At 42.2% G+C, this 25,314-nt stretch overlaps 2 protein-coding genes across 5 annotated transcripts in view; one reads left to right on the top strand and one right to left on the bottom strand.

Moving 5' to 3' along the window:
* Positions 1 to 13,174, top strand: part of ZNF410 (zinc finger protein 410) — a 33,344-nt gene extending 20,170 nt beyond the window's left edge. For 2 of the 3 annotated variants that reach the window (XM_074365258.1, XM_074365257.1), the window contains 5 exons: positions 2,572 to 2,661; positions 5,046 to 5,171; positions 5,912 to 6,052; positions 7,496 to 7,623; positions 12,405 to 13,174. In XM_074365258.1, coding sequence (XP_074221359.1) covers positions 2,572 to 2,661; positions 5,046 to 5,171; positions 5,912 to 6,052; positions 7,496 to 7,623; positions 12,405 to 12,443 — 524 coding nt within the window. In that variant the 3' untranslated portion in view covers positions 12,444 to 13,174. Of the gene's footprint in view, positions 1 to 2,571; positions 2,662 to 5,045; positions 5,172 to 5,911; positions 6,053 to 6,348; positions 6,554 to 7,495; positions 7,627 to 12,404 lie in introns of those variants that run through there. The other variant, XR_012507460.1, reaches the window with a different exon arrangement.
* FAM161B (FAM161 centrosomal protein B) lies at positions 6,054 to 25,215 on the bottom strand. Of its 2 annotated transcripts, none has more exons than XM_045522810.2 (9): positions 25,042 to 25,215; positions 22,571 to 22,890; positions 21,298 to 21,848; positions 19,382 to 19,728; positions 18,774 to 18,901; positions 17,231 to 17,395; positions 16,893 to 16,992; positions 15,353 to 15,495; positions 6,054 to 6,219 (listed from the first exon to the last, which is right to left on the bottom strand). In XM_045522810.2, exons 1-9 carry the CDS (start codon positions 25,093 to 25,095, stop codon positions 6,147 to 6,149), a joined length of 1,881 nt encoding a protein of 626 aa, XP_045378766.2. In that variant the 5' UTR covers positions 25,096 to 25,215; the 3' UTR covers positions 6,054 to 6,146. The 2 variants fall into 2 exon arrangements, with proteins under 2 accessions (XP_045378766.2, XP_010960967.2); XM_010962665.3 differs by lacking the exon at positions 6,054 to 6,219 and adding an exon at positions 13,563 to 14,647 and having other exon boundaries at positions 25,042 to 25,203.
* Positions 25,216 to 25,314: the final 99 nt, after the last annotated feature.

Here is a 25,314-nt window from a genome sequence, read left to right as displayed (position 1 = left end):
TATCTCAGCAAAATCAGCATCCTCTCTGTTTCCAAATAGAAAGTCAGCTTGATGGAGAGGTTCATGCTGCTAGATTCTGATGCATATTTTTGGAAAGCCCCTTTTTCTAAGATTCTCAAGTTCATCTTGCTAAACATTTAACCTTGTTTATTAACTGGAATTTTCTGTTTTCCTAACATTTATTCTATCATGTACATGAGTATATTGTTCATTCATTTGGTAACTTTTTGAGTGCCTAGTCAGTGTGAGTATACAGATATCTTTCAAAAGTTACAGACCACTGGAAAATCAGAAACATTAGACTGTGTGGTACAGTCTGAAAGAACAGTATCATCTAGAGCTGTGCTGCTCCCTCCTTCAAGGCCCAGCTCCCGTGTCGTCACCATGCCAACCTTACTTGCTGAATTTCTTGTTTCTGTTTTACTCTCTCACACTATGACACTCATAACAGTTCTGACACCAGATGTGTTTTTCCCGACACCAGGCAATTCTGTGCAGCACCAGCTGGGTGTCTCCAGTGTAACTCACTTCTGACAGTGTCTGGAGATAGCATCAGATCCCAAGGTTAAGAACTCAGTCCACAATACTGCCACCCACTTCAGATACCAGTTGTAATAGCAGGTCTCCAAGTTATACACAGCTTCTGTCTGACTTGGCTACCAACTGGAGGTTCCCACAACCCTCCCTTTTGGATTTGATTATTTCCTAGAACAGCTCACAGAACTCAGGGAAAAGCTTACTGTTTACTAGTTTATTATGTGATAAAGGATACAGATGAACAGCCAGGCGAAGAGATACATAGGGTGACGTTTGGAAGAGGCACAAGTGCAGGAGCTTCTGTCCCTGTGGAGTTGGGGTGTGCCACTCTACCGGCACGTGGACGTGTTCACCAATCCAGGAGCTCTCTGAACCCTGTACTTTTGGGATTTTTATGAGGGTTTCATCACATAGACATGATTGATCATTAACTCCCATTTCCAGCCCCTCTCTCCTCTCTGGAGAATGAGGGGTAGAGCTGAAAATCCCAAGCTTCTAATCCTGATTTGGCATTCTGGTGGCCAGCCCCCATCGAGGAGCCCAGCAAGAGTCACCTCATTAGAGCAAAAGACACTGCTGTCACCTAGGAAATTCCAAGGGGTTTAGGAACTCTGTCAGAAATCACGGTCCAAGACCAAATACCGGAACAAAAGATGATCCTAATGCTCTTATCACTTAAAAAATTACAAAAGTTTTAAGAGCTTTGCATCAGGAACTGGTATCTAAGAGCAAATGTTAGAACAAAAAAAATTCTCCTAGCATCCCTATTTACTAGGATTTACTAGGGTTTCCTGTGTCAAGAACCACAGACAAAGACCAAAATGCATACTTATTATTTCACAGTTGTCATTTTCTGAACTTGCTCTTGGCACTCTCAGTTTCAAGGCTGTGCTCATATTAGTCCTTGTGCCTGAAATTTCCTTTCCTTGTCATCTTGTAAGTTCAGCTTAAATTCAGCTTCTTTTAAAAATTATCACAATAATAATTCCTCCCCTTTTTAAATGCCACTTTTTTTTTGTACAGGAATTTGTATTAAAGTTACTTATGAATACATTTATCTTTTACTACATTGTGACCCTTGGAAGATAGGAACTTCATGTCTGATTTTTTTCACTTTTTATTTTGTAATAATTATGAACTCATGAGAAGTTGCAAAAAGAGTACAGAGAGTTCTGTATGTGCTTTACCCAGCTTCCCCACAAAGTGCCGTCTTGCGTAGTCATAGTACAACATCAAAATTGAAAAGTCAGCAGTACTGTCAGTCTACAGGCCTTATTCAGTTTTTAGCATGCATCTTTGATTTTTAAAATAACAAAGTAATACTGTAGAAAATCAAAATTACAGAAAAACACAAAAAAGAAACTGAATCATCCTTAATACCACTGTCTGGATATAACTACTGTTAACACATTGTTACAGATTTTTTTCTGCGTGCCTCTGACTAAACACCTGTTTTTGTTTGCTTTATAAAATGGAACTATGTAATATCTATTTTATAACTTCTAAAAATCTGCATTTTTATTATTTTGTTGTTGTTGTTGGGGGAGGTAATTAGGTTTTCATTTGTTTATTTTAATGGAGGTACTGGGGATCAAACCCAGGACCTCGCGCATGCTAGGCACTGAGCTATACCCACCCCCCTGTACTTTAAATGAATCTAGAAACTGAATCTTAAAGAGAATTGATGTAAAAATCCTAAGAGCATATGCAGTGTTAATCTTGATATCCCCCAAAGGGATGAGATCACTGCAGAAGGTAGTTCAGTGTAGCTGGGGCTCAGCACTTAGTCAGGAGAGAGAAGGAAATATGATGCTCAGAGGCAGCCACTCTAAAGAAAAGAGCAGGGTTGTCTGGAGGGCTGTGTACCAGGCAATCACTGAGAGGTGACACCTGCTAGATACCCTGGTTGAAATTACGTAGCATGAATTCAAGAAATCAGAGTAAGCCATTGGAAACAGGAAAAGATTGATGGGAAAAGAGAATGATAGTTAATTCATCAGAAGACTGACTTTTTATCTCATTTTCTGTCTCTAGGAGAGAAGCCTTTCCTCTGTGAAGCCCAAGGATGTGGCCGTTCCTTTGCTGAGTATTCTAGCCTTCGAAAACATTTGGTGGTTCACTCAGGTACTAGAACCTGTTCCATTCATAAATTTCAGGGAAGGTGGAGAGCCAAAGGAGTAAAAGGTTAGGATAGCGGTATAAAGAAATCTAAAAAGAAAGAAACTGTTCATTGTAAAGTTTCCTCCTCATCATGACAGAATCAGAAATCAAGGCCCTTGATACTTGTATTCAAAGGCTTGTATAGTGAGTGAGGGTGGAATCTAATTGTTATTATTTTCAACTGAGCCATTGAACTGCTTTCTAATCCAGACCTTTTTTTGAGGAGATCAACAAATTTATTTGGCACTACTCTGGGTGCCTTATAAGTTATTTCAGATATGGCCCATGGAGGTTATTCAGAGCAGAGACTTGCCAAGGCAGGGGTGAACTCAAAGTGGAGAGATTCTAGAATGGAATCAGGTAATTGTTCAAGTGGCTAGCTAGCCATGGAAAGCAAAGGGAAACCAGAAAGGGAGGAGCAGAGAGAAGGAACTGGAAGTTATATATGATGAAGACAGCAAAGCAGTTCTGTGGGAGCAAGGGAGTTGGAGAGGTGTAATCAGTCAGGGATGAGGAATTTCAGAGCTGAGATCCTAGGGTGGAGCAACTTTTTTTTTTTGTGATGGTGATTCTAAGCAGAAGTGACAAACTGATAGCCTGTGGATTAGATGTGGACTTCCCGGTGTGTTTTGCTTGGCTTGTAGAGTGTTTTTATTTTCTTTATTTTACTATGTAAAATTATGTCAAATGTAGTAAAAGTAGAGGAAAAAATGCTTTTTTTTACGTAATAATAATACTATTACTGTACCTGTCAAAATTAACAATAACTCCTTAGCTTTATCTCAGACCTGGTCTATGTTTAAATTCTTTCCAGTTGACTCAGAATGTCTGTTCAAGTGGGTTTATTTAAATCAGGATCCAACAGGGTCCTGTTGTTATATTTGTTAGTAAGTCTTCTTGAATCTAGATCTGTCTACACTTAAATTTTTTTTTCATGCTGTAGACTTACTGCACAACAGAGTAACAGATGAACTGTAGTTCATCCCATGTTTCATGTCATTTAACTTGTTCCCCTATATTTCCTATAAATAGAAGTAAGCCCTAAAAGCCTCCGCTTTTGGCAATGATTTAATGTCACATTAGGAGGTACACGGTGTTTGGTTGTCAAAACTGATCTGTTGGTTCAGGTGGTAATACCCTTGAACACCATTGTAAAGTTCCCTAGCAACCTTTTGCCTTATGGTTTCATCTCTGAATGATGCCTGAATTCATTATTTCATTAGAATTGTGAAATGGTGATTTTTCTAATTCTATTATTCATCCACATTCATTAGCTGGAATTCTTCTCTATAATGAGTCTCACTAGGGCTGTTTGGTAATTTGCACAGGAAAGGCAGGATAAATGTGTAATTCTTTCAGTTGTGTTTTCAGAATAAGATATTGTGTTCTGGTTACTTCTAGTAAGTGTCAGATAAGTGGCATTTTCATTGCTTTTTTCCTCTCTCTCAGTATTGTATTGAATTCATGGATTTCTGTATATTCACTGTATTTCAATCCATTGCAGTTATTTTTCAACAGCTTTTGGACCTATAATGCATATACTTTAAAATTCACCCATTGTAAGTATACACATCAGTGATTTTTAGAAAGTGTATAGAAATGGACAGTCATCACCACAATTCAGTTTTAGAACACTTGTGTCACACCACAAAGTTCCTTTGTGCCCCTTTGCTGTCAATTCCTCCTCCCACCCCAGATCCAGGCAGTCATTGGCCAGCTTTCTGTCTCTATAGATTTTGCCTCTTCTGTGAATTTTCTGGCCATTTCACCTAATTTTTGCTGCCTACTAGTCCCCTGTAGGCATGCATTTTTTACCCTCCTTTGGGTGTGGCTGTCTTAAGTAGGTGGAATGGAGATTGAGGCTTTCAGACTTCAGGACTTAGGGGATAGTTCAGATCATTGTATAAAAGAACCACCATTGCGAATGTTGAAGACTGAGAGTTGTGGCAGGATTGGAATCCAGTGTTGGAATCCTTGAGGATAGTACATGTCCTAGAGGTCATGGAAAACTATCTGAAAAGGTAAGTCAGTATTCTGTGTGGCTGCCATGATCTTATACCAAAGAGACTGTTTTGTGAAAGCAGCACTACAGTGGGTCTGGAAAGAACTGGAGGCTGGGAGTAGTGAGTGTTCTAAGCCTTCTTGGTGTACTCTTCTGGCCTTCTCCCGTGTGCTGAAGGTTGAGAGAGAGGCTGAGGGGAGGTGCACAATGGGAGAAGGACCAGCCTCTTAATGTTTAGTTTAACATCCTCTGGGCTTCTTCATGTAGGGCTTGAATCCATTCTCTTGCTGTCAGAAATATACCCTGTCTTTTTGGTTACCCTGTCTTAACCTGGTGCATGTTTCAGGAGAGAAGCCTCATCAGTGTCAAGTCTGTGGGAAGACCTTCTCTCAAAGTGGGAGCAGGAATGTGCACATGAGAAAGCATCACTTGCAGATGGGAGCAGCTGGGAGTCAAGAGCAGGAACAAACTGGTAAGGAGAAGAGGGTGTAGTGGAGGACTATATTTTGGGGGTTCAAAAGCCAAATAACTGGCCTGTCTGATAGGGAAATTTTCTGTCTTTTGGGTAGAGAGACTGGTCTCATGTAGCCGACTAGTGGTTTCCAAATGTAGCTGTACAGTAAAATCGTTTGCAAGCTTTAAAACATGTATTTTGTATTGCTTGTCCACCACCCTCCCCCCCCCCCCACCCCATCCTGCTGAGCAAAACAGCCAATAAAGGAGATTACTTGGGAGCAAAATCCAGAGTCTATAGTTTTAAAAGTTCTCCTAGTGAGTTTGATGGTAACTAGTGCTGATCTATGAACCAGCATTTGAGTATCACCGTGATTAAGATTTTTGTATGACAAGGAAGTTTTTTACTTTCATGACTCCTTTTTTTCACCCTAACTTAATACATTTTTATTATTCCTTTCCATGTCTTTCCTTAATCAGTTATTCTATTCCAAATATTCCTTTCTAAGGATGCATCCATCCCATTTCATATGTTAATTATCCAGATGCTGATCACAAGCAAGGATATTTATCCATGAGGCTCAACTCTCCCTTCTAGGTTTATTTTTGTTTTCCAAAAGTAAGTGAAATAGGAGGTGGCATCCAAGATACAGGTTAACTTCTAGTTCTGAAAGAAAAAGCCAGCTTCCTGTGAAGGAAAATGGGGACCAGGCATAGCCTTGACTGCTGTATGTCTTTCACATCCTATTCTCTGTGCAGCTGAGCCACTAATGGGCAGTAGTTTGCTTGAAGAGGCTTCAGTAACCAGTAAAAACCTGGTGTCTATGAATTCCCAGCCCAGCCTTGGTGGAGAGCCCTTGAACCTACCAAATACCAATTCTATCTTAGGAGTTGATGATGGTAAGACTTTCAACTCTCCTTTATTTGGGGAAAATGGACTGCAACCAGGGACTAAGAAATGGGATTGTCTCTGAAATGGAGGTTTTAATTAATTTCATTTCTTGTGAGTAGCAGTAGTATGATTGAGTAGCATTTGTGTTCTTTGTCTCTGGGGTGGGTAAGTGAATCTGTAAAAAAAAACAAAAAATTTTTTTTTCATTGAAAATGTAACAAAAAAATAAAGAGAAAAAAAAATTAAGAAAATTATCTGTAATCCTAGCATCCTAGCCCAACTATTTCTATCTTTCCTATTGCAGTTATGGAAGAACTTAACTTTTAAAACATTTATACAGACCATAACCAGGTTTTACAGAGGAGAATTAAGGCAATTTCTCCATACCTTCAAAAGCCATATCTTCTGGAGAAAAGAAAGGGCTCTCTAGGAAACAGTTGCTCCTCTCTGGTATAGAAATTTCACCCAAGTTACACAGGCCAGGCCCTCTTCTCTGAAAAACTTAACAGGTGAGGTCAGCATGCATTTATTCAGTGCCTACTGTGTACCTGGCACCATGGGAAAGATAAAAGTAGAGGACAGGGACCTTAAAAATCTAGCTGAGAGGTCAAAGCTTACATGTGGGAAATGGCATCTAGGGAGTAGGAGATAGTACGTAAGCCGATGTTGTTATGTGGTATAGTCTGGAAGGGCAGCGTAAGCTAGAAGGCCCCTTAGAAGATACTCTTTGAGAGCTAAGTGGTATATGTGTGAACTATTTCCAGAAGATTTTCCTGGTGATCCCACTGATGAACACTTAATAAGTCTGAGGTCCTATGTTTTAGTTACTTACATCCCACTCAGTCAGTTTTGGGTGGAATGGCCATGTTTTTGTAGCTAATATATAGAGCCCACGAGGCCCAGAGTGTGCTTCCACAATAAGCCTCCTCTGTTTCATAAATGGTACTAGCGGATAACTAAAGCCCGAGGCACAGAAATTGCATGGAGCTACTTAGCCATAAGGAAGAAAGGGAGGAAAGGATAGTGAGTAGGAACTTTAAAGCCAAGTTTAAGGTCTTGACCTGCACGTATTGCACTCTTTGTATCACTGGTGACTGCTTTTAGCATTGGCTCTGGTTCCCTCATTTGCCTGCCTAAGAAGCTTTTGACCTGTTTCATGTGCAATTTTAATCCAGTGGATAGTGCTAAAGCCGTATTACTTAAATTGGTATAGTGAAAAATGGGCAACTCTTATATCAAAATTTTTTGCCTTTTCTTCTCATACCAGTTTTGCAATACTTTCCAAATTCACTGATAATGATTATTAGTCAGAAATTAATTTGAAAGAAATACAGGAACGTGGGATTTGGTTTTTTGGGGAACAGTTTTTAGTGTTCTTAATGAGAGACTTGGTAATTCACGTAGGTATATCTGGATTCACTTTGCATTGAAACATTTTTCTGCTGTTTCAGAGGTGCTTGCTGAAGGATCCCCACGTCCCCTGTCTTCAGTGCCTGATGTGACACATCACTTGGTGACCATGCAGTCAGGGAGGCAGTCATACGAGGTTTCTGTCCTAACTGCCGTAAATCCACAGGAGGTAAATCTGTCTGTTGCTGTTACTTTGTTTCTGTGGAGATTAATGTGGAGAATGATTGAGAATCTAGTTTAGAGGCGCTGAAGAAAATTCTCCAATTTCCCTTTCCTGGAAACTTTGACTAGAATATCTTCCCTTAAGCTAAGCATGAGTCCAGCTTTGAAAGGAGCCCTAGTGTTAGGGTCTCCTGAATTGGGAGCTTGATCAGTCACAGCTGGGACCCTCAACTCTAATTTCCTTTATACACATTCCTTAATTAAATGAGATCAGCTCCTACTGCTCTCTGCCTCCCTTGCGATGAGGATGCTGCTTTATAAAGAAAATAACATCTTGAGACAGAGTGCTCCTTGAGTAAAAAAGGTAGTGACAAAATCATTAATAATTATCATTCATTTTACTAGGGTCATGTATCTGGGAGATATCGGGCTGAACTAACTGGGCATATAGGAATGTGTTTACTTGCTTGTTGTTGAGTAAGAAACATCATTTAAATCTAAGAGGGCTTTAGGTTGATTCTGAGCACTCCTAACCCTATGGTTTTGGCTCTGACCCAGAAAACAGAGTGAAAACCAGTCAGGCTTCTAAAATCTTAGGATATTTCATTGGCCCACATCACGGAGACAGATGACTTCATCACCTGCTTGTTTCTTAGGCACAGGCTTTTGCCAAAAACTTGTGTAGCCTGGATCCTTTCAGTATTATAGTATCTTTCAGGGTGCACGCCTGTATTTTCCCTTTTCCTTTCATTATAACCTTCAGACCACAGTTAGCTGTGGCTGACTATAGCATTCAAATGACTCTGCATCCTATATTGAATATTCTCAATTTTTCTGTGATATTCCTGAGGATACCCAGGATCACAAGGCTCTGGGTATGCATGTTAATGTGTCTACCAGGACCTGTCCTTGTATTCATCATTGTGACACACTGTCTCACTCTTGCTTGTTATATTGAAAGTTTTTGTTATTGGTATCATTGGTTCTTTCCTATGTTGCCTTCTCTAAGTGCTTTGCCTTTATTTTTACCCCTTCATTTATCTGTTTAAAAATCTTTATTATGGAAGTTTTCAAAGAGCATATTTAGTGAGAAAGAGAATAGTATAATGGACCCATGTACCTGTCACCCATCGTCAACAATTAACTCTCTATTGCTCTTGTATCTTCCCTCCTACTGTTTTTGTTGCTGTTTTGTTTATGCTGGAGTATTTTAAATCAAATAACAGACATAAAATTTCATCTGTAAATATTTCAATATGTACCTCTAACAGCTAAAGATTTTTTCATAACTATAGTTGTATCACACCCAACAATATTAACAATAATTTACTGATTGATATCCTCTAATACCTTGCCTTTTCATTTTTTTCTCAAAAGTATCTTTGTATGGTTGGTTGGTTTGAATTAGGATTCAAACAAGGTCTATACATTGCATTTGGTTAATAATTCTCTTTATCTCTAATAGTCCTCCCCCTCTTTTTTCAGTGGCTATCTATTTAAGGAATTAGGTTATTTGTCTTGTAGAATTTCCCACATTCTGGTTTTTGGCTGATTAACTCCTTTTTTATTTGATGTATTTCTCTACCCACAGATTTCCTAAAAACTGGTGGTTACATTTAGAGGCTTGATTAGATTCATGATTGTTTTTATCCCTTGGCAAGAGTATTTCATGGGTGGTACTCTTCCTACTACATCCCATCAGGAGACACATGATGTGTCTTACTGATCTCAAGGTTGACAAGTGGGTTATGTTAAAGTTTTGACAACTGTTACTGATCATGGCCTAGATCTGTTTTTTCATTAGGGCTTGCAAATGGTGATATCCTAATTCTCTTACCCACTTGCTTTTATTAACTGTGATTTTTCTATAAAAGAAATACTTTCATTAACTATTGGGTTGCTCTGAAATAGTTCAGAAAAATCATCCCCCTCTCTTTGTACCTAGTACAAATTATCCTGACAAACCAATCCACAACACTCAGCATTTTCTTTTTTTATATTTGAAATCTTGGAGATTTTCTCTCTCAGACTGCTAAATACCTTTTTTTATTGAAGCACTCCATGTTACTCCAAATAAATGCCAGATTTATAAAAACTTAATTCAATGAAAACAAATACATGTATATTCCTAGATGACTGAAGTATTGTGCTGTACACCAGAAATTGACACAACATTGTAAACTAACTGTACTTCAATAAAAATGTATATTAAAAAAAAACTTAATTCATTCAACAGACATTATGTACCTGATGTGTGCAAGGCACCCTCCTGGGTACTAGTTATACAGTAGTAAACAAAATACAATCTCTGCCTCAAAGAGCTTACAGTCAGAGTTAGGACTAACTAACTTCTACCTTTTATAACTCTGTAACTACATAAATGGTGCCGCTGGAGAAGGGCAACAGATCAGTAAACTGGCAATTTTTATACAGGGCAGTAATGCTAGTCTTGGGGGAAATCAGGGAATAAGTTTTAGAGTTTAACTTGAGACCTGAGGGATGACTAGCGATCATCCTGATGGAGAAGTGGGAGGAACTGGAAGAAATTCAACCAGCATATAGGTAGCAGTGTATACAAAGGCAGAAGTTAAGAGGGAGCAGGGCATGACTGTGGAATCACTAAGGGTTGAGTGTGATGGACATGGAATGGAGAGATGGGTGTGGAATGGGAAAATGAGAACAGGAAAGACAAGCTGGTCCCTCTCTTGAAGGGCCTTACAGGACATGACTTAATCCTGGGGCATTTGGGAGCCACTGCCTGGTTTTAAACGGGGTATGACATTGTCAGGTTTGTGTATACAGAAAGTCCAGTAATAGTGCATTTATTCTCTTGAACCTAGAATTGGCTTCAGAGTGTCCTTGTCTAGGTGATGCTCACTCACAGCCTCAGGCAGACACAGTAACACAGGCTACCTAAGAAAAAGTAAACAAAAGAAAACTTGGTCTTCACCCTAGAAGGATACAAGGGCCTCAGACATTTAATAGAAAAAATATTTAACAACCCAGAGAGGAAAGTGCTGCCCTTAGATGTAGCTGAAAATCCTGCACTATCACTTCTTCCTCTTGGGTCCCTGTGTATTTACAAATACAGCCTCTCTCAGCCTCACTCCTTTTGTGTTTCCTTTACTATTACCATTATTATCTTCCTCTTATCAAGGCATTTCCACTGCTCATCTCCTCCTTTTCCTTCTCAAGGTAGGCTTATCACATCCTCCAGTACCTTCACTTTTTTCAAACTCTAAGCCACTGAAGGCTCCAGGCTTTGTTTCCTCATCCAGGGTCTAGGTACTAACAGACCATTCCTTCAGTGGGTGAGGAATGTTGATTCCTTAGGGTTTCTCAGATACCAGAGAAGGAGAAGGCAGTAGCATCCCTGAAGATGCCACATGCCCATTCAGAATTGTTGTTTAAAGATCACCAGGCATTGTAGGTCAGACCTGTAAGAATCTGCTGATGCACTTCTAATTGGACTCCTATAAATACGCTCTAAAAGTAAAAATAACTTATTAAGAATATCAGAGAACGAAAAATCAAGTATCAGAAAATATGGAAAATACATGAAAAACTGCAAGGTGACTCTCTCTCAGATGGCTCAGACTGGACAGTTATGATTTCCCCTCAGTGTGGCTGGTCTTCTGAGAATCAGAGGACTCACTGTGCAGGCCCAGCTGAGACTCTGGGGCTTTTGGATCTCCTGTGGACTGAAGGTCATCCCAAATAGGGTTCCATAGCCACACCGAGTTCACATTCTTAAACTCAGGAACCAATATAAGTGATTGCCAGGTAGCTTTGACTGTACCATAGAATATTTCCCAAATAAAACAAGGAGGAAAACAGAAATGACAAATTCTTTAACAGTTCTCATAGAGTGCCATTGCTAAGTTTGAGTGCAAACATCTGGATCTTGGTCTAGATTAAAAACATTCCATTCTTACATCTTTACCACGCAGCATCAGATGAAATCTGTGGTTTAAGTTTTAAATTTTTCTTTAAATTTAAAAAAAATCTGTATCATTAAATTCTACTATATAAATTACCTTCATCTAAATTAAGATCACCAAGTAAATACATCTCAGCACAAGAATTTATCAGATTAGATTTTAACCTATGTCATTTTTCTGTTTACACTGTATTATTCCCATCTCATTTTCTTTTCATAATAAAATGGAACCAAATTTCATCAATTAGTATGCAAAACCACCTTTCAGCAGGAACCCTGAGTGTAAAGTAGAATGTCCATGGTAGCTACCACCCTGTTGGAGACTCTCAGGCTTGTCTTGCCTCATCACAGGAAAAGTTTTTTTTAAGCCCAGGGAACCCCTGAATTTTTTTTATTTATATTTTTTTCTCTCATAGAGAACTCATTGAGAGTAGCCTTCCATTCCTTTTACTTCTCCTTGAGCCTTCAGCTAACACAGACTGATGAAAGTTTTTTGGTTCCACCATTTCTGATTTCCCTGTGAGTTACAGATTCCTCCATCACTGACTAGTGAGGATGTGATTACACAAACAGTAGTTTGGCTTATAGACTCAGGATATTTTTATTGCCCTAGTGGAAATGCCAGCATCGTAAAGTGGCCCAAGTGCTGTCCCAAGGCCAGTATATAAATGAGAGCTGTTAGTTTATGCATGTCTCCTGCTTTGGAAATAGATATCCTTGACTCACCCCTGCAGTGCATTCCTCACTTCTAATTGTAAACCTAATTGTAAACCTTTCATTTTAGTATGACCTATTTTTCTTATTATTCACTGGTAACCTACTCTGGATTTGTTTTTAATCTCTTACAGTTACTAAACCAAGGAGATTTAAGTGAAAGACGGACATGAGCATGGGTGCTGACTGCTGGAAGAGTAGCTCTGTCTGATCCCAGAGTGCATATAGTGGGAACAGGATGCTTATGGCTCACACTATGCCGGAACCAAAATGAATCTGTGAAGGATAGGACCTTGTTTTTGCCTCTGCTCATCTTTCCTGACATAGAAGATGAATGTAGGAGAGCTTCTCTTCAACTACCATTTCATTCAGACAAGGAAGAAAGCAGTGAATATGGGCTGGGTAAATGTACCTACCTCTCCTCCCACTGCAGAATTTTTGGGATGGATTTCTCCCAAAAGTGAATTTGATTACGTGTTGGCTGAAGTTTCCCAGTATGACTGTTGAGGGGCGGTTTTCCTATGAAGAGTTTTCATATGGGTGAACTAAATCCTGCCACCAACCATAAAACTTCACCAAGAAGTTGAGCTTTCAAGATGCCTTGTTGCTTTGGAGAAGGGAGTAATGTCAGTTCTGTTGTGACATTCTCCCTTTAGCAACCTGAGTAAGAAACTCTCTGCCACTGGGCTGCAAAAAAATTAATTACTTGAATCCCTGCTTGGCCCAGGCTGAGGTACTATCTTGTCCTATACACCTCTACTTGGCCATTTTGCTTTCTTTGTTTATGGAACATGGAACATATAGTAGCATGTTAAGAGGTTGTTTGTTTTTTGTTTTTAAGTTAAAAATCAAATGATTCAGAACAATGGTTTTTCCTTTAAATAAACAAAACAGTTGGTCAGTTCTTTGGCTCCTTGTTTTAAACAAAATTTTTCTTAGGAGATTGAGAAAATAGTTCAGTCTTTCCCTTTAATGTAGGGGACTGATTTACCCTTAGGAGTCCATGCGGGTAAAAACTGAGCTCAGGAGTCTTAGGGAACATGGCATGAGCATCTTCATCTCCAACTAGCAAACCCACATGGTAGTTACCGGAGTATCACGCTTGTCATCACCAGAAAGGACCATCTGGTGATTTTTTTTAATATTGCCAGAAAGACAGTTTAAAAAGCATGAGAAAGGTTATTCTGTTAAAGCAGGCACTCTTGCTATCATCCTGCCTTTAGAGTTACTGAGAGAGAATATCTAATTATTGGTGGAAAGAAAAATAAAGATCACTGACTAGTAGAAAATCATGGCTGTTAGAGGTTTCAAATTTATTAAAATAAACCTCATGCTGATACAATACACACATGGACACTGTGGCACATTCTAAACAGATTAACAGCAAAGAATTAATAATTGTTTAAAATAAAATAATTATAGTTCTTAATTTGTTAATGACATGTATAATCATCCTGTCCTACATAGACTGAGTTCATATCAATTACTTATATTCTTAAAATGCCAGTTTTGGCTTTCAGTAACCTTATTTTATACTAGAATAGTGGTTTTCAACCGAGAACATTTTGTTACCCAGGGGACTTACGGCAATATCTGCAGACATTTTTGGTTGTCACAAGTGGGGAGGGGGTGCTACTGGCATCTAGTGAGTAGAGGCCAGGGGTACTGCAAACCATCCTACAGTGTATAGCTCCGTCTCCCAACACCCAACAAAGGCTCCTCTGGCCCAAAATGTCAACAGTGCTGAGGCTGAGAAATCCTGTATTAGGGGCTGCAAACTTGTCATCCCCCATGGGCTAAACCTGATATATAAATGTTTTGTTTTGCCCACGCATTATTTTCAAGTAATTTATAAATTAGTTGCCAACATGCAGATTTCTGGTTCTGTTGAAAATGTGGTTTATCTGGCAATTCTGGGTCTGTATTCCAGCAGGGTTGATAGTCTCCAGTCTCTGCTATCTCCTGCTGTCTTACAGCCAGCTGTTTCGACCCATCTGTTTCTTGACCAGCCCCTGTAGGTACTGGGCTTGTGCCCTTTTTTCTGGACCTCTACGCTTAAGTGTGAGGCACAAAGCAAAAACCCTTAGTCAGCTCTGATTCTTTCACTGAGCTGCTTCACTTTGATTTACTTGAACCATTCTCTGTTATCTACTTTTCTTTTCCCCATTCTCCAAAAGTAACCATGACTCAAAACCCAAGTTTTGCCTGCCTTGACTCAACCCCAACTTAGCTACTTGATATTATTCAAAAGCGGAGATTATCTGGTAAGTCCTAAGACAGCTCCTCCAGTTCTTTCTTGGGGTTTGTAGGCGGTTCTAGAGATTCTTCTAAATCCTGCTGTGGATTCCTGATGCCGAGTTTTGTAGTTTCATTAATGCTGCAGAATAAATTAGAGCATTATAAAACTTAAAAATTTTAAGAAAGCATTATGTCAGGCTTAAGGATGGTTTCAACATTATCATTATTTTGTATGGGGTATAAAGGCGAATTTCTAGGAGGAAAACAGACAGGAATTAGGGGAAGGGCTATTAGGACTTAAAAAGAAAAAGAAATTGAGAATAATAGAGATACTGTACTTTTCTCCTTTTGCCTTATAAGACACCAGTGGAGGGGGTGGTGCTAATGAGTTAACTTTTAAAAAGTGCTTGATTTTAACAAGCCATGGTGACCAAGCTGAAGGGAAAAGAAAGACTTTGTTCAGGATATTCGAGCTTTTATTGTGGGTCTATAGAGAGTTTTGTCTTTACTTACCCAATAAATAAATAAAGTGTACCATTTTAGAGGAAGTAAAATATATACACGATTTTTCTTCAAAGGTGAAGTGGAAGTACTTTTGACTGATGGCATTGGACTGGAATTGGAAAAATGATCTGTTTCAAACCGAAGGAATCTAAACCTAACATCCAGTGGTTATATTTTATTCACCAACTTTAAATGTGTTACTTAGAGATCTCTTGATCAGTACTCAGTACTATAGGATTGTGACCTCAAAATATGAGTGACTGTTCTAAAGCTTCCTCCCAGTGGCATTACTAGAGATGCAGTTTAAGAGCTGCAGGATGACCACAGTATCTGCAGTTACCTGGGACAATCATGGACTTCTGACTGCTCCCTCCGTTGTAAAGCCCGGTGACCCTGACCCTTGTTCCTCACAAAGTCTTCGTCCAGCCCAGCCTGCTTCAGGGTGTCTCGATACCGCTGTTCTGCTTCCTTCCTGGCAAGGTCCTGAGGAATGGAAGTTAATCTGCCATAGGTGAATTACCAGATAATTCTAAATTGCTTGCTTAACAATACTGGTTTCCCACCCCACCCCAACCCCCATTAGTGCTGGGCACAGATTTGCATGAAAATTACTTGGAGCCTTATTTTCAAGCTTTAGAGTACAAAGGAACTACCTGAAGATCGGGTTAAAATTAGATTCTCATTTGGTAGGTCTCAGATGGGGCCTGGAATTCTGTATTTCTAGTACTCCCAGGAGATGCCAACTGTTGATTTGGGAGCCACACCTTTGAAAGGCAAGTATTTAGATTTCTGGAAGACCAAGTGAGACCCAAATGAAAAAGATGGACTAAAAGCATTTTAAGATTTAGAAGCAACCACACCATCATTAGGAACATTAAAATATAACAAATTGAAAATACAAAAATAACACTGCACTAGTGACATTAACAGGATGGATGGTCTGCATGGTAGACCAAAAAAGTTTGTTTAAAGTGTTCAAGAGCAAAGTCACATAGAGTACTTTGTATTTTTCCTAGAGTAGTGAGATATCTGTTGAGATCTGAGAGTGAGCTTGCTTTAAAAAAGCTAACATAAAGAGCAAAGGTTAGTATGAGAGAGTGCAAGTTGCTAAGTAAATCCAAGACAGTCCAGCATGTGTGTGAGTGTGTTGGGGAGGACTGGACCCAGGAAATGCCTAAACAATGCACTGGCTATAAGACAGATAATGCCCAGCATTTGGAACCAGGTCACTAGGGAATCCTAACTTTTTTCTGAAACTCTGGACAGGAGAGAGATCTACAGAGCCTGATGCAGCCCAAAGCTGCCTTGAGATGGTGGCCTTTCTAAGGCTGTTCAAGTAGTCCCTAGCTTCTGTAGGGATGTCAGCTGAGTCCGACTTCCCTAAAAGTCTAGGGAATATCTTAAAGGAATTCTTCCAGCCTGAAAGCCACTTATTCTGGAAAAGGCCTTGTTGGGTGCTTGTGAGCACCCCAACCCCTGGAGACATATATGTGTGCCACAGCTGTAGAGGCTGGGGATGCCCAGGGCACCAGCACTGCAGAAGAGAGATGACATTAGCAAGTTAAAGATACTCTTAACACAGCCAAACTGTCAATTGTGTTTCTGGGATCTAACCTCCACTCTGATTCAAACTGAAAGCTAGGCTATAGTGAAAACCCCAGGAAGTAAATTATCCCTTTATAGATGCCTTTGGAATCCAGTCTCGGATAAAATCAGTCCAAACAACGTTTGGGGATAGACGGTAGTAATAAAATGAACCAGATTTAGAATCTTTCTGAAACTAAAGGAAATCTCTAATATCCAGATATTAAACTGTTTCAAAATTTCTAAGAGCCCTTTCATCCAAGACAGAAAGAAAATGAATGATGGTTTAGATTTACCTTGGTAACTTGTTCGAAGAGATAGGGCCTTACTTGTATTCTCTTCCTCATTTCCTCCAATTCTTTCTTATACTCTTTTGCTCTTTTATGGTCATTGTTCCTGGAATTAGCAAGATTTTTAGAACAAATTCTGGCTTTTGCCAATCCAGAATGCCCTTCATTCCAGTTAAGCAGAATAACTCCCACAGACATTGTACATTCCTAACTGTGCCTGGAAAAATCCTTGGTTCTGTGAGATTACAGGAGCCTGATGTAATAATCCCATTTTGAAATTTTCAAGGCCAATGACCTGTTGGCTCCCAAGACAGTTATCCCTTTGACACATGGAGGACACTGACCGATTCTCTTTCAGCTTTGCTTTGAACACCTCCTCCAGACTTTTATGGGGATCCATGGCTTTTGCACGCAAGGTCACGGATTTAGATATTGATTGACACTTCTTTTTGTGCATCTCCAACCAGTGAGTACTCTCATTTGCTTTGTCCTTTTTTTCAAGTGAAATTCTAATGGGAAGAGGTCGGGAAAAAAAAAAAGAATACAGATGACCAACTTGAGCATACCCAAAAGCAATGTAAGTTACCTCTCTGGAAAGTCAGTTGGTGTTTTCTATGAGAGTGAGTAATTTACCACACTGGCATTTCAGAAAGAATTAAGATTCTGGGATTATATGCACTGGTAGATGAAGCCTTCCCAGCACTAAAGACTGAGTTTTTACCCCAGGAGAAGTTCATTAATTGAACTGAAAAACATGTAACTTAAAATATTCTTACACGCATTTGGGTGTTTATATTCAAATGGACCTATTGGGAAGGAGGGCACGAAAGTTTAATCTGCTAATATGTCAAACTCCCTATCGCTAGGATGTGGATGTGGATATCCTCTGTAGGTGGGCCAACTTCTGGTTCATGAAACCTATCTTAGTGGGACCTCTGAATACTGAAGCATTTAGCCTTGATTTAGAGCTCTGGCTATGAAATTTGAGGAAGAAGGGAGTATCCCTTGGATTCTAAATTCATTTCTAAAATCCCTGTTGTGGGTCTTAAAGAGCCAAGTAGATTCTGTGTACTCCTCTGTGAGCCCCATAGGAAGGCACTGAGACGCTAGTCATCTCTCAGGGTCAAGCCGCTTGTTACACCATGACCTCTTCTTCTGACTTCAGCTTAGAGGCCTAGTGGAGGAACTCTTGTTGGAAAGCTGGCTGGATAAGAATACCAGTATGAGAGTTAGGTCAGTTAAAGAGTTAAAAATAAGGAGGCTCCTGCTTCCCAATCAACTTCTAATAGTTCCCCAAGATGAATATCAAGAGAATCTCAAATATATGCAATGGATGCCTCGCCTTCTTTGTAGCAGGGTCAGCCCTCTGCCGTTGTGCTTGCTCTGAATTCCTGTTCCTAATGGCTTCCTTCCTCTTTCACCTATGGGTCTTCACCCATGTTATTCTGTTTGGAAATTTCTTTCTTTCCAGCCTTTGGCTGACTCCTTATTCTTCAGGTTTCAACTTAGACATCTATTACAAAAGACTGCTGCCCTAGGCTGCCCAATGCCCCCATGGTTCCCTGTGTTCCCCCATCGTTGTACTACTCACAAGATATGATATTGCTTTTTTGCTTTTCTGTATTTCAGACTAGGTATTAAACTATAGGTTCCATAAGGTATCATCTCCAGCCTTAAAACTGTGCCTGGCACAAAGAATATTTGCTGAGTGATGGCTAGGTGTCCTCCAGCACTGAGCGTGGAAGGTCATGTGCATTCCTGATCAGAGAATCCCCTTCACCCTTTTGGTCTCTCTGATAACAGGAGAGGAGGTCCAGCAGCGGAGTGCTTTCCAGTATTTGGGTCAAGATCCGAGCATTGTGAGTCTCTTGCAGCCTGACCACTCACCTGACTGCAGATTCCCTCCTCCTGGTGGCGTCTGTGATGTGCACAGGAAGGGTGTTAGCAGAGAGGGAAGCAAGGCCACTCAGAGAATGACTCCTTGGCAGGGGTGTGGCAGGTGGCTGTGGAGATTCCTAGAAGAAATGAAGGCTGATATTGGTGGGACAGCCTGGGCAATTAGTTTCTATCTTAACTAGAATTTAATTTCAGTGAAGGACTAGGCAGACAGAATCTTCATTTTTTTCTTGGGATTAAGGCAAAGGCAGTGTGATCTTGAATTTAGTAACAGGGCCAAGACTTGGATATCAGTCTCAGAGTTTTTGATCAAATGAGAAGAGTTCTTTGGAATTGGTATTGGGACATGGCAACTCCCTACTCCCAGACTTGCTTGGATTTATTTCTGAAAAATCCCTCTTTAGAGAGGGAAGGAAGGGAAGTATTCTTGTGGTCTTAAATTTTTAGGAACTGTGAATCTGCTTACAGCTGAGCCAGTGTTTTTTAAAAAAAATTAAGACAGAAAATATCATGAGAAGTGCCCTCTACCCTGGCCCATCCTGTATCAGCCTGTATCTCAGCCTCAGCCCTGACCCTCCCACAGCAGCCTGGCCTCTCACCCTCCTTCCTTCAGAGGCAGCGGCATCACAGGGCCTCTGAGTGCGACGCGGGCTGGCGGTTCTCAGCAAGAAGGGCTTGTTGCGAGTCACCTCCCGGGTGTCTCTTCTCTTGGCAGCTCTTTTCTGGAAGGCCTTGTAAAGGCCCTCATAGTCAGGAACAGCAGGATTCACCCGAGGCTGGAATCCAAAGTCAGTATGCAGAAAGCCAAGCTTTTCCTCCTGGGTTCGGGAGGCTGTTCGAGGCCGTGGGTCAGTCCGGCTCCTGGAGGAGGCGATGGGGGAGGAGGCTGTCTGGAGCATGTCCAGGGCTCTCATTTGGATGCGAATTTTCCTCAAGAGCTCAGCTTCTGTGGAGAAGAAGTTGTAGTGATGGTGGGTGAGCGGGGACCAATCCTCATACCAGAAGGTTTAGAGAACTTTTCCTCTTTTAAACACTCGCAGTTAGTGTGCTGGCTGGAGCCAATCAATCACTTTTCAGGAATTTTGTGAGCCAGTTGGCATCATGTTGGAAGCTTGAAATTGGCCAGGATAGGAGTATTTATACCACAGAAAATGGCAAACATTACAAATCAGCTTGCTTTGTTTTTCTTTCTGGAGAGCTCCTTAATGAATGACCAGGACACCACTGCTATGTGCCAATCAGGCTGCAGAAGCAGCTACTATTTACACTTACTGAGTGCCCTCCATAGTTCTTTCTTCAGAGACAAAGCAGGAGAGATGGGCCAGTCACCTGGTCCTTTCCCAGGTCTCTCCATCTCAGGCAGAGGCCCTACCATACACCCAATTGCCCAAGCCCACTGCCCACATCATTCTTGGCTCCTCTCTCTCTCATCTCATCAGTCACAGGTTCCTCTTTAACCTCTCTCTGGCCCAGGCTCTTTTCATCCTCTCTGCTACTAATTTCATAATTTCTCAATTGAATTACTGAAATAGATCACCATGCTTCCCATTGTGCCCATCCCCCTTGAATTATCTCCACAGCAATCAGAGTGAGCTTTCTGAACTGCATATCTGATTATGAGCCACCCTACTTAAAACCCTTCAGTGACTCCGCACTGCCCTTGGGATGAAGTCCAAACTCCCTCCCATGGCCTACAAGGCCCCAGGTCTGGCCTGTGCCAGTCTCTCCCTCCCTACACTCTCCTTATTTCTACCCTCTCCTTTTTGTGCCTTGAATATGCTCAGCTTTCTCTTCATGCTATTACCCCTGCCTGATACACTCTGCCTCCCTCTTCACCGAATTCACCACAGCTCATCATTCAGGGTCAGCCTTAGTGCTCACTTTCCCTGGGGACCTTCCCTAACCGTTTCCACGCCACACCACACTAAGTCAGGTCCCTGTTACATGCTCCATAGGATCCCTAGGCTTCCCCCTTTAATCCCTTTAATCCCTGCAAGCGACTTACCACATTTGTAATTAGTTGTCTATCACCTGTCTCCCTCCCATGTCTGTTTATTCACCCCTGGAGGGTAGCACATTTTACTGAATGAGTGAATAGAGCCTGAGCCCTTTAACTGAGCTATACTTTTTGAAATGAGTACCTCACATGATGGGGGAGGGGCTTTTCCTGGGGGCAGCTGGCTGGTGGTGGCACTGGCCTACGCTGGCCCTCAGATGTCTCATTGGTTCTCTGCTCTGGCACCTGTGCTGCCAGAGGCCTTTCATCCACTCTGAGACAGAGGTCACAGGATGAACTGGGGGTGCTGTAGGACCTCTCACTCCTCTATCCTGACTAGGTGCCCCCACTGTACAGAGACCCCAACCCTAGCCTGTGGTCTGCACTGAGTGTAGCCTTTAGCGGGTCCACCTGAACAGCTCATCTCTAAGTCACGTTGACCCAGAGCCTGACTAAATCTCCACAGCACTGCTTGGTACCCCCAGAGAGTAGGCAGTGGGGCAGGAAGGATGTCTTTACCCTGGAGTTTGTCCCCGAGGGCTGGCTCCAGAATGGACTTGGGGATCCTTCTGGTGGCCTTCTGCCTGGGGACTTTGGCCTTAACTGTGGTGGCCAAGTCCCTCTGTTGAGCGACTTTCTTTCGCTGCTCCTCCTTCTCCAGGAAGCTGAAGGGCCTCAAGGAAGAGAGAAGCAGCTCCTTCCTCTTCTGGATCCCTGCCTGCCTTCGGGCCTCGCTGCGCTCCATGATCTCCTCGTAGAGGGGCAGGTAGACGTGCGCAGGCACAGGCTGTGCCCGGAACTGCCGGTGGCACTCGGCCTCCTCCTGGCCCTGCTTCTGGGCTTGCTGCCTCTCATGCTCAAAGGAGGCAGGAGAGGCCAGCCACTGGGCCTTCTTCCTGGCCTCACGCAGCGTCATGCGGAACGGTTGAGGGACGGTGATGGATGAAGCCCAGGAACTGATGCTTCTGTGCTGGGAGGGAGGCCTGGAGCCCAAGGGTGGCTGAGCCTGAACCTTGGGAACGTCGGAGGGCAGGTTGCTCAAGGAGCTGCAGCGCCTCATGGAGCCAGACCTGGGGGGAGAAGGCAGCTCTGTGCATGGAGGACAGGGCAGCCAGGCCCGGCTCTTCCCAGATCCTTCTCCCTGCTCCTTCCTTCCAGTAGATCACAGTTACTTTCTCATCACAGCCCCACAGGCCTCTAGGCCTGCATGTTTTTCAACTGGGCCTCCCTCTCTCCCACAGGCCATCCTAGCCGCCCTAGTAGGAAGTCTCTTCTCAGAATTGATCCAAGAATTCCCACATACACTCTAATATTTTTAACTGGTAGAGAGAAGAGAGCAATAATGCAGAGGAGGGCTTTAGAGTCAGGCCCAGGTTCAAATCTCGCTTCAAACAATTACCAGCTGTGTAACCTTGAGCAAGGTTCTTTTGGAACCTCAATTTCCTCAACTGTAGAATGGCAAAAATAATATTAAATGAGATAAAGTATACACGCATATAGCAGGGCTTGGCCAAGGAAAATGGACCTGGTTACCATTCTCAGGGAGAGACTTGGGAAGGGCATCTCTTAAATCGATTCCAAAGCTTCAGGTGACTAAGCGTTACCCAAAGTGATTTAGGACTGCTGGGTAGGCAACAGAACACATGTTTGGCTGATTCTGAGCTGGAGCCTGGGTAGGTGGCAACTTTTAGAAGTGGTCTTTGTTTTACTGAGGAAGAAGATGAGGCCCAGAGTCACGACGTGACTTGGCCAGAGTAGTACACAGTGAGGCAGCTGAACTGCAGCGCCTTACCTTGGAGACGGAGGGCACTGCACCTGCGGCTTCCCCCTGCCTTTGTCTTGGAAGAAACTCTCCAGGTCCTCATCATCTTCAGAGAGGCTCTCACCACTGCCTGGGTCAGATGGACAAAGGGATTCCAAAAGGCACCACCTGCCCTTTTGCCTTAGAGCCTGCAGGGTCTCGTAAAAGCTCCCACTTGAGTCAGAAGTAGAATCTGTTTCCTCCTCTGAGCTGAGGAACTCACTGAGCTTGCCAGCCCTGGGCAAAACCAGCCCATCCCCAGACAGCTCCTCTTCTGCCTCTGTGTCTGAGGAGGATTTGGGGGGAAATATCTAAAATGAAATAGAATAGACTGTGAGTCAAACAATAGTTTCAAAACATAACCATTAATTTCACTTTAAATAAGCCTCTGTATATTAGGGACTGGGGAGAAACAAAGAAAAATGTGTTCCCTGCTTTAAAGAAATTTCACATATTGGGATGTGCCTGGTGGAAGGACAGGAAAGGGAAGCAGAGAGCTAAAGCTGGTTCATGCAGTGTGGTGAGCATTTACAGAGTACCTTCTTTCACCATGCACCCCTGCACTCCAGGAATCCTACCTGTGACCTTGGCCAGGTCTGGGACCGGCCCTACTTGGGTTTTACCTACTTGTTGCCAATCTTCCTTTTCCCCCTTTCGCTGTCTACACCTCTGCTTTCCTCATAATCTGGCTAATTTCCACTGTTACTATGAATGAGTAATTAATAGGAGAGACAATGTGGTATAGCCGAAAGAGTCCTAGAAAGTGGGAAACCCAACAGAGTTTAAATGCTCCATTCATTCAGAAAATATTGGGTGCCTAATGTGAATTAGGGCATTAGGCTGAGAACAAGACAAAGAAAGTTCTTACTCTCATGAATCTTACATCCTAGTGAAGGGAGACAGACAATATAAAATGATAATAAATTCAATGGAAGCTATAAAACTGTGAGATTATGGAGTGATGGAGTGGCTATGAGAAGCCTTTCTGTTGATAGAAGCACATCACATAAAGACCACTAGGAATGTATCTGTAATGTATACATTATACAGTACACCACAGGAAATTATATATAGGGAATATATATAGGGAATTTGGTGGGGAATGGGGGCTTTTTTCTAGGGTTGGAGGTTTTTTCCCAGGGTTGGCTTGTCCTGAATGATTCTAAGGAGTGTTAGGGGAAGCAGGGATCAACTCTGGATGGACACTGTCATGAAGAGGGCACAATTTAGTAAGTGGGTGACTGAGCAATTTTTATTTGAAAGGTGACAAGAACAAAGTAGGTCTGGGTAAATAACTGATAGGTAAATACAGTTATTTAAAAGGAAGGGGTATTATATTGCAGATACCTTGTGGCCCTGTGAGAAACACTTTTCTGCTGATCCTGCTGCTGGCCTCATCTGGGTCTATTACAGTCTGAGTTGTACTTCTGCAGTCCTGGTATGATTTTTACTTTCTCACTGTGGAGGAGTTTTAGACTGACGTCTGATGAAAAAGCCAACCTTACTAAGATCTGGGCCAAGAGGATTTTGGGTTCAAAGAAAAGCAAATGTGAAGGCCTTGAGGCAGGGACCTGAGGCCGGAACAAATCTGACTCATGGAGAAACAGAAAGAGGGCCAGTGTGGTTGGAGGACAGTAGTGAGAGATATCCTTAGAGAAGCAGGCTGAGGCCAGATGGGACTTCACAGGATGACTGGTTGCAGCTGGAAACCAGCTGGGGGCAGACCACTGCAGGCCTCCAAGTGACCTATGATGATGGTTTAACTGGGTTCTTTAAGGTCCAGCTCTAATACTGAAAAGAGCACTGGATTCTGAGTCAAAGATATGTATGTACTCTAGCCCTTACTCTGCTACTGAAGAGTGTGATTTTAGGGGAAAAAAATTTAAACGACTTTATTGATATGATTCACACACACCATATAATTCACTTAAAGCGTACAATTCATTGTGTTCCAGTATATTCAAAGTTGTGCAAGCATCACTACAATCAATGTTGAATAATTTTAATCACCCCCAAATGAGACCCACTTTCAGTTAGCAGTCACTCCCTATTTTCCCCAACCCTCCTAACGCTTACTCCCTTCGCCCCCGGCCCTAAACAACCACCAATCTACTTTCTGTCTCTATGGATTTGAGAGCAAATTTCTTAATCTCTCTGTGCCTCAGTTTTCTCTTCTACAAAATGGAGACAACAATCGTGCTGTTAGTCCTGGGGTGGCTGAGAGGACAAGTGAACACTGAGGGCCATCGCTATGGTTCTATGAAGAGCCTGACGTAAGGCCCTAGCGGTTCAGGTGCCAGAGTTGAGTCCACCTCTGCGCCCATAAAGGCTGTTAGTTTCAATCCCACACCCCTGTGACACGCCCGCCCGTCTGTCTCCAAGGCAACGTCAAACAGTTTCCTTTCGTAGGGATTCCTTTCCGGGCGCAGACCTGATTGCTCCCCTTCTTTTTCTCTCCTCACCTGACGGCTCCACTGAGCGCCGTCGGAGGCTCCCGCAGGCCTCCCCACGGTCATCTTCTCAGCCAGGCAGAGACAGAATTGGCGGAGATTGCAGCAGTGACTGTCGCGGTTGCGGCGCTGGCTACGCGAGTCAGGTTCCACCCTTTTCTAGCTTGGGCCTCTGATTGGCTCCCAGGGGATAAATGAAGTCTCCTTCCCAGACAGCCTCTAATCCAGCCCGCCCAAGCAGGCAAGGATCGTTTTCTGATTGGCCTACTCGCTTGCATGTTCTAC

The sequence above is a fragment of the Camelus bactrianus genome, chromosome 6 (genome assembly GCF_048773025.1).
Source record: "Camelus bactrianus isolate YW-2024 breed Bactrian camel chromosome 6, ASM4877302v1, whole genome shotgun sequence".
NCBI lineage: Eukaryota > Metazoa > Chordata > Mammalia > Artiodactyla > Camelidae > Camelus > Camelus bactrianus.
This window is presented reverse-complemented; position numbering and strand designations above follow the sequence as displayed.

What these genes read in the sequence shown, in the direction of transcription:
- FAM161B (XM_010962665.3), bottom strand. Translation starts at nt 25,095, where the DNA reads ATGACCGTGGGGAGGCCTGCGGGAGCCTCCGACGGCGCTCAGTGGAGC. An exon ending in CCTCGGGGACAAACTCCAGG is followed by an intron (nt 19,729 to 21,297) that starts GTAAAGACATCC and finishes TCTTCTCCACAG; the next exon opens with AAGCTGAGCTCTTGAGGAAA. An exon ending in AGGAGGGAATCTGCAGTCAG is followed by an intron (nt 17,396 to 18,773) that starts GTGAGTGGTCAG and finishes TCTTCCCATTAG; the next exon opens with AATTTCACTTGAAAAAAAGG.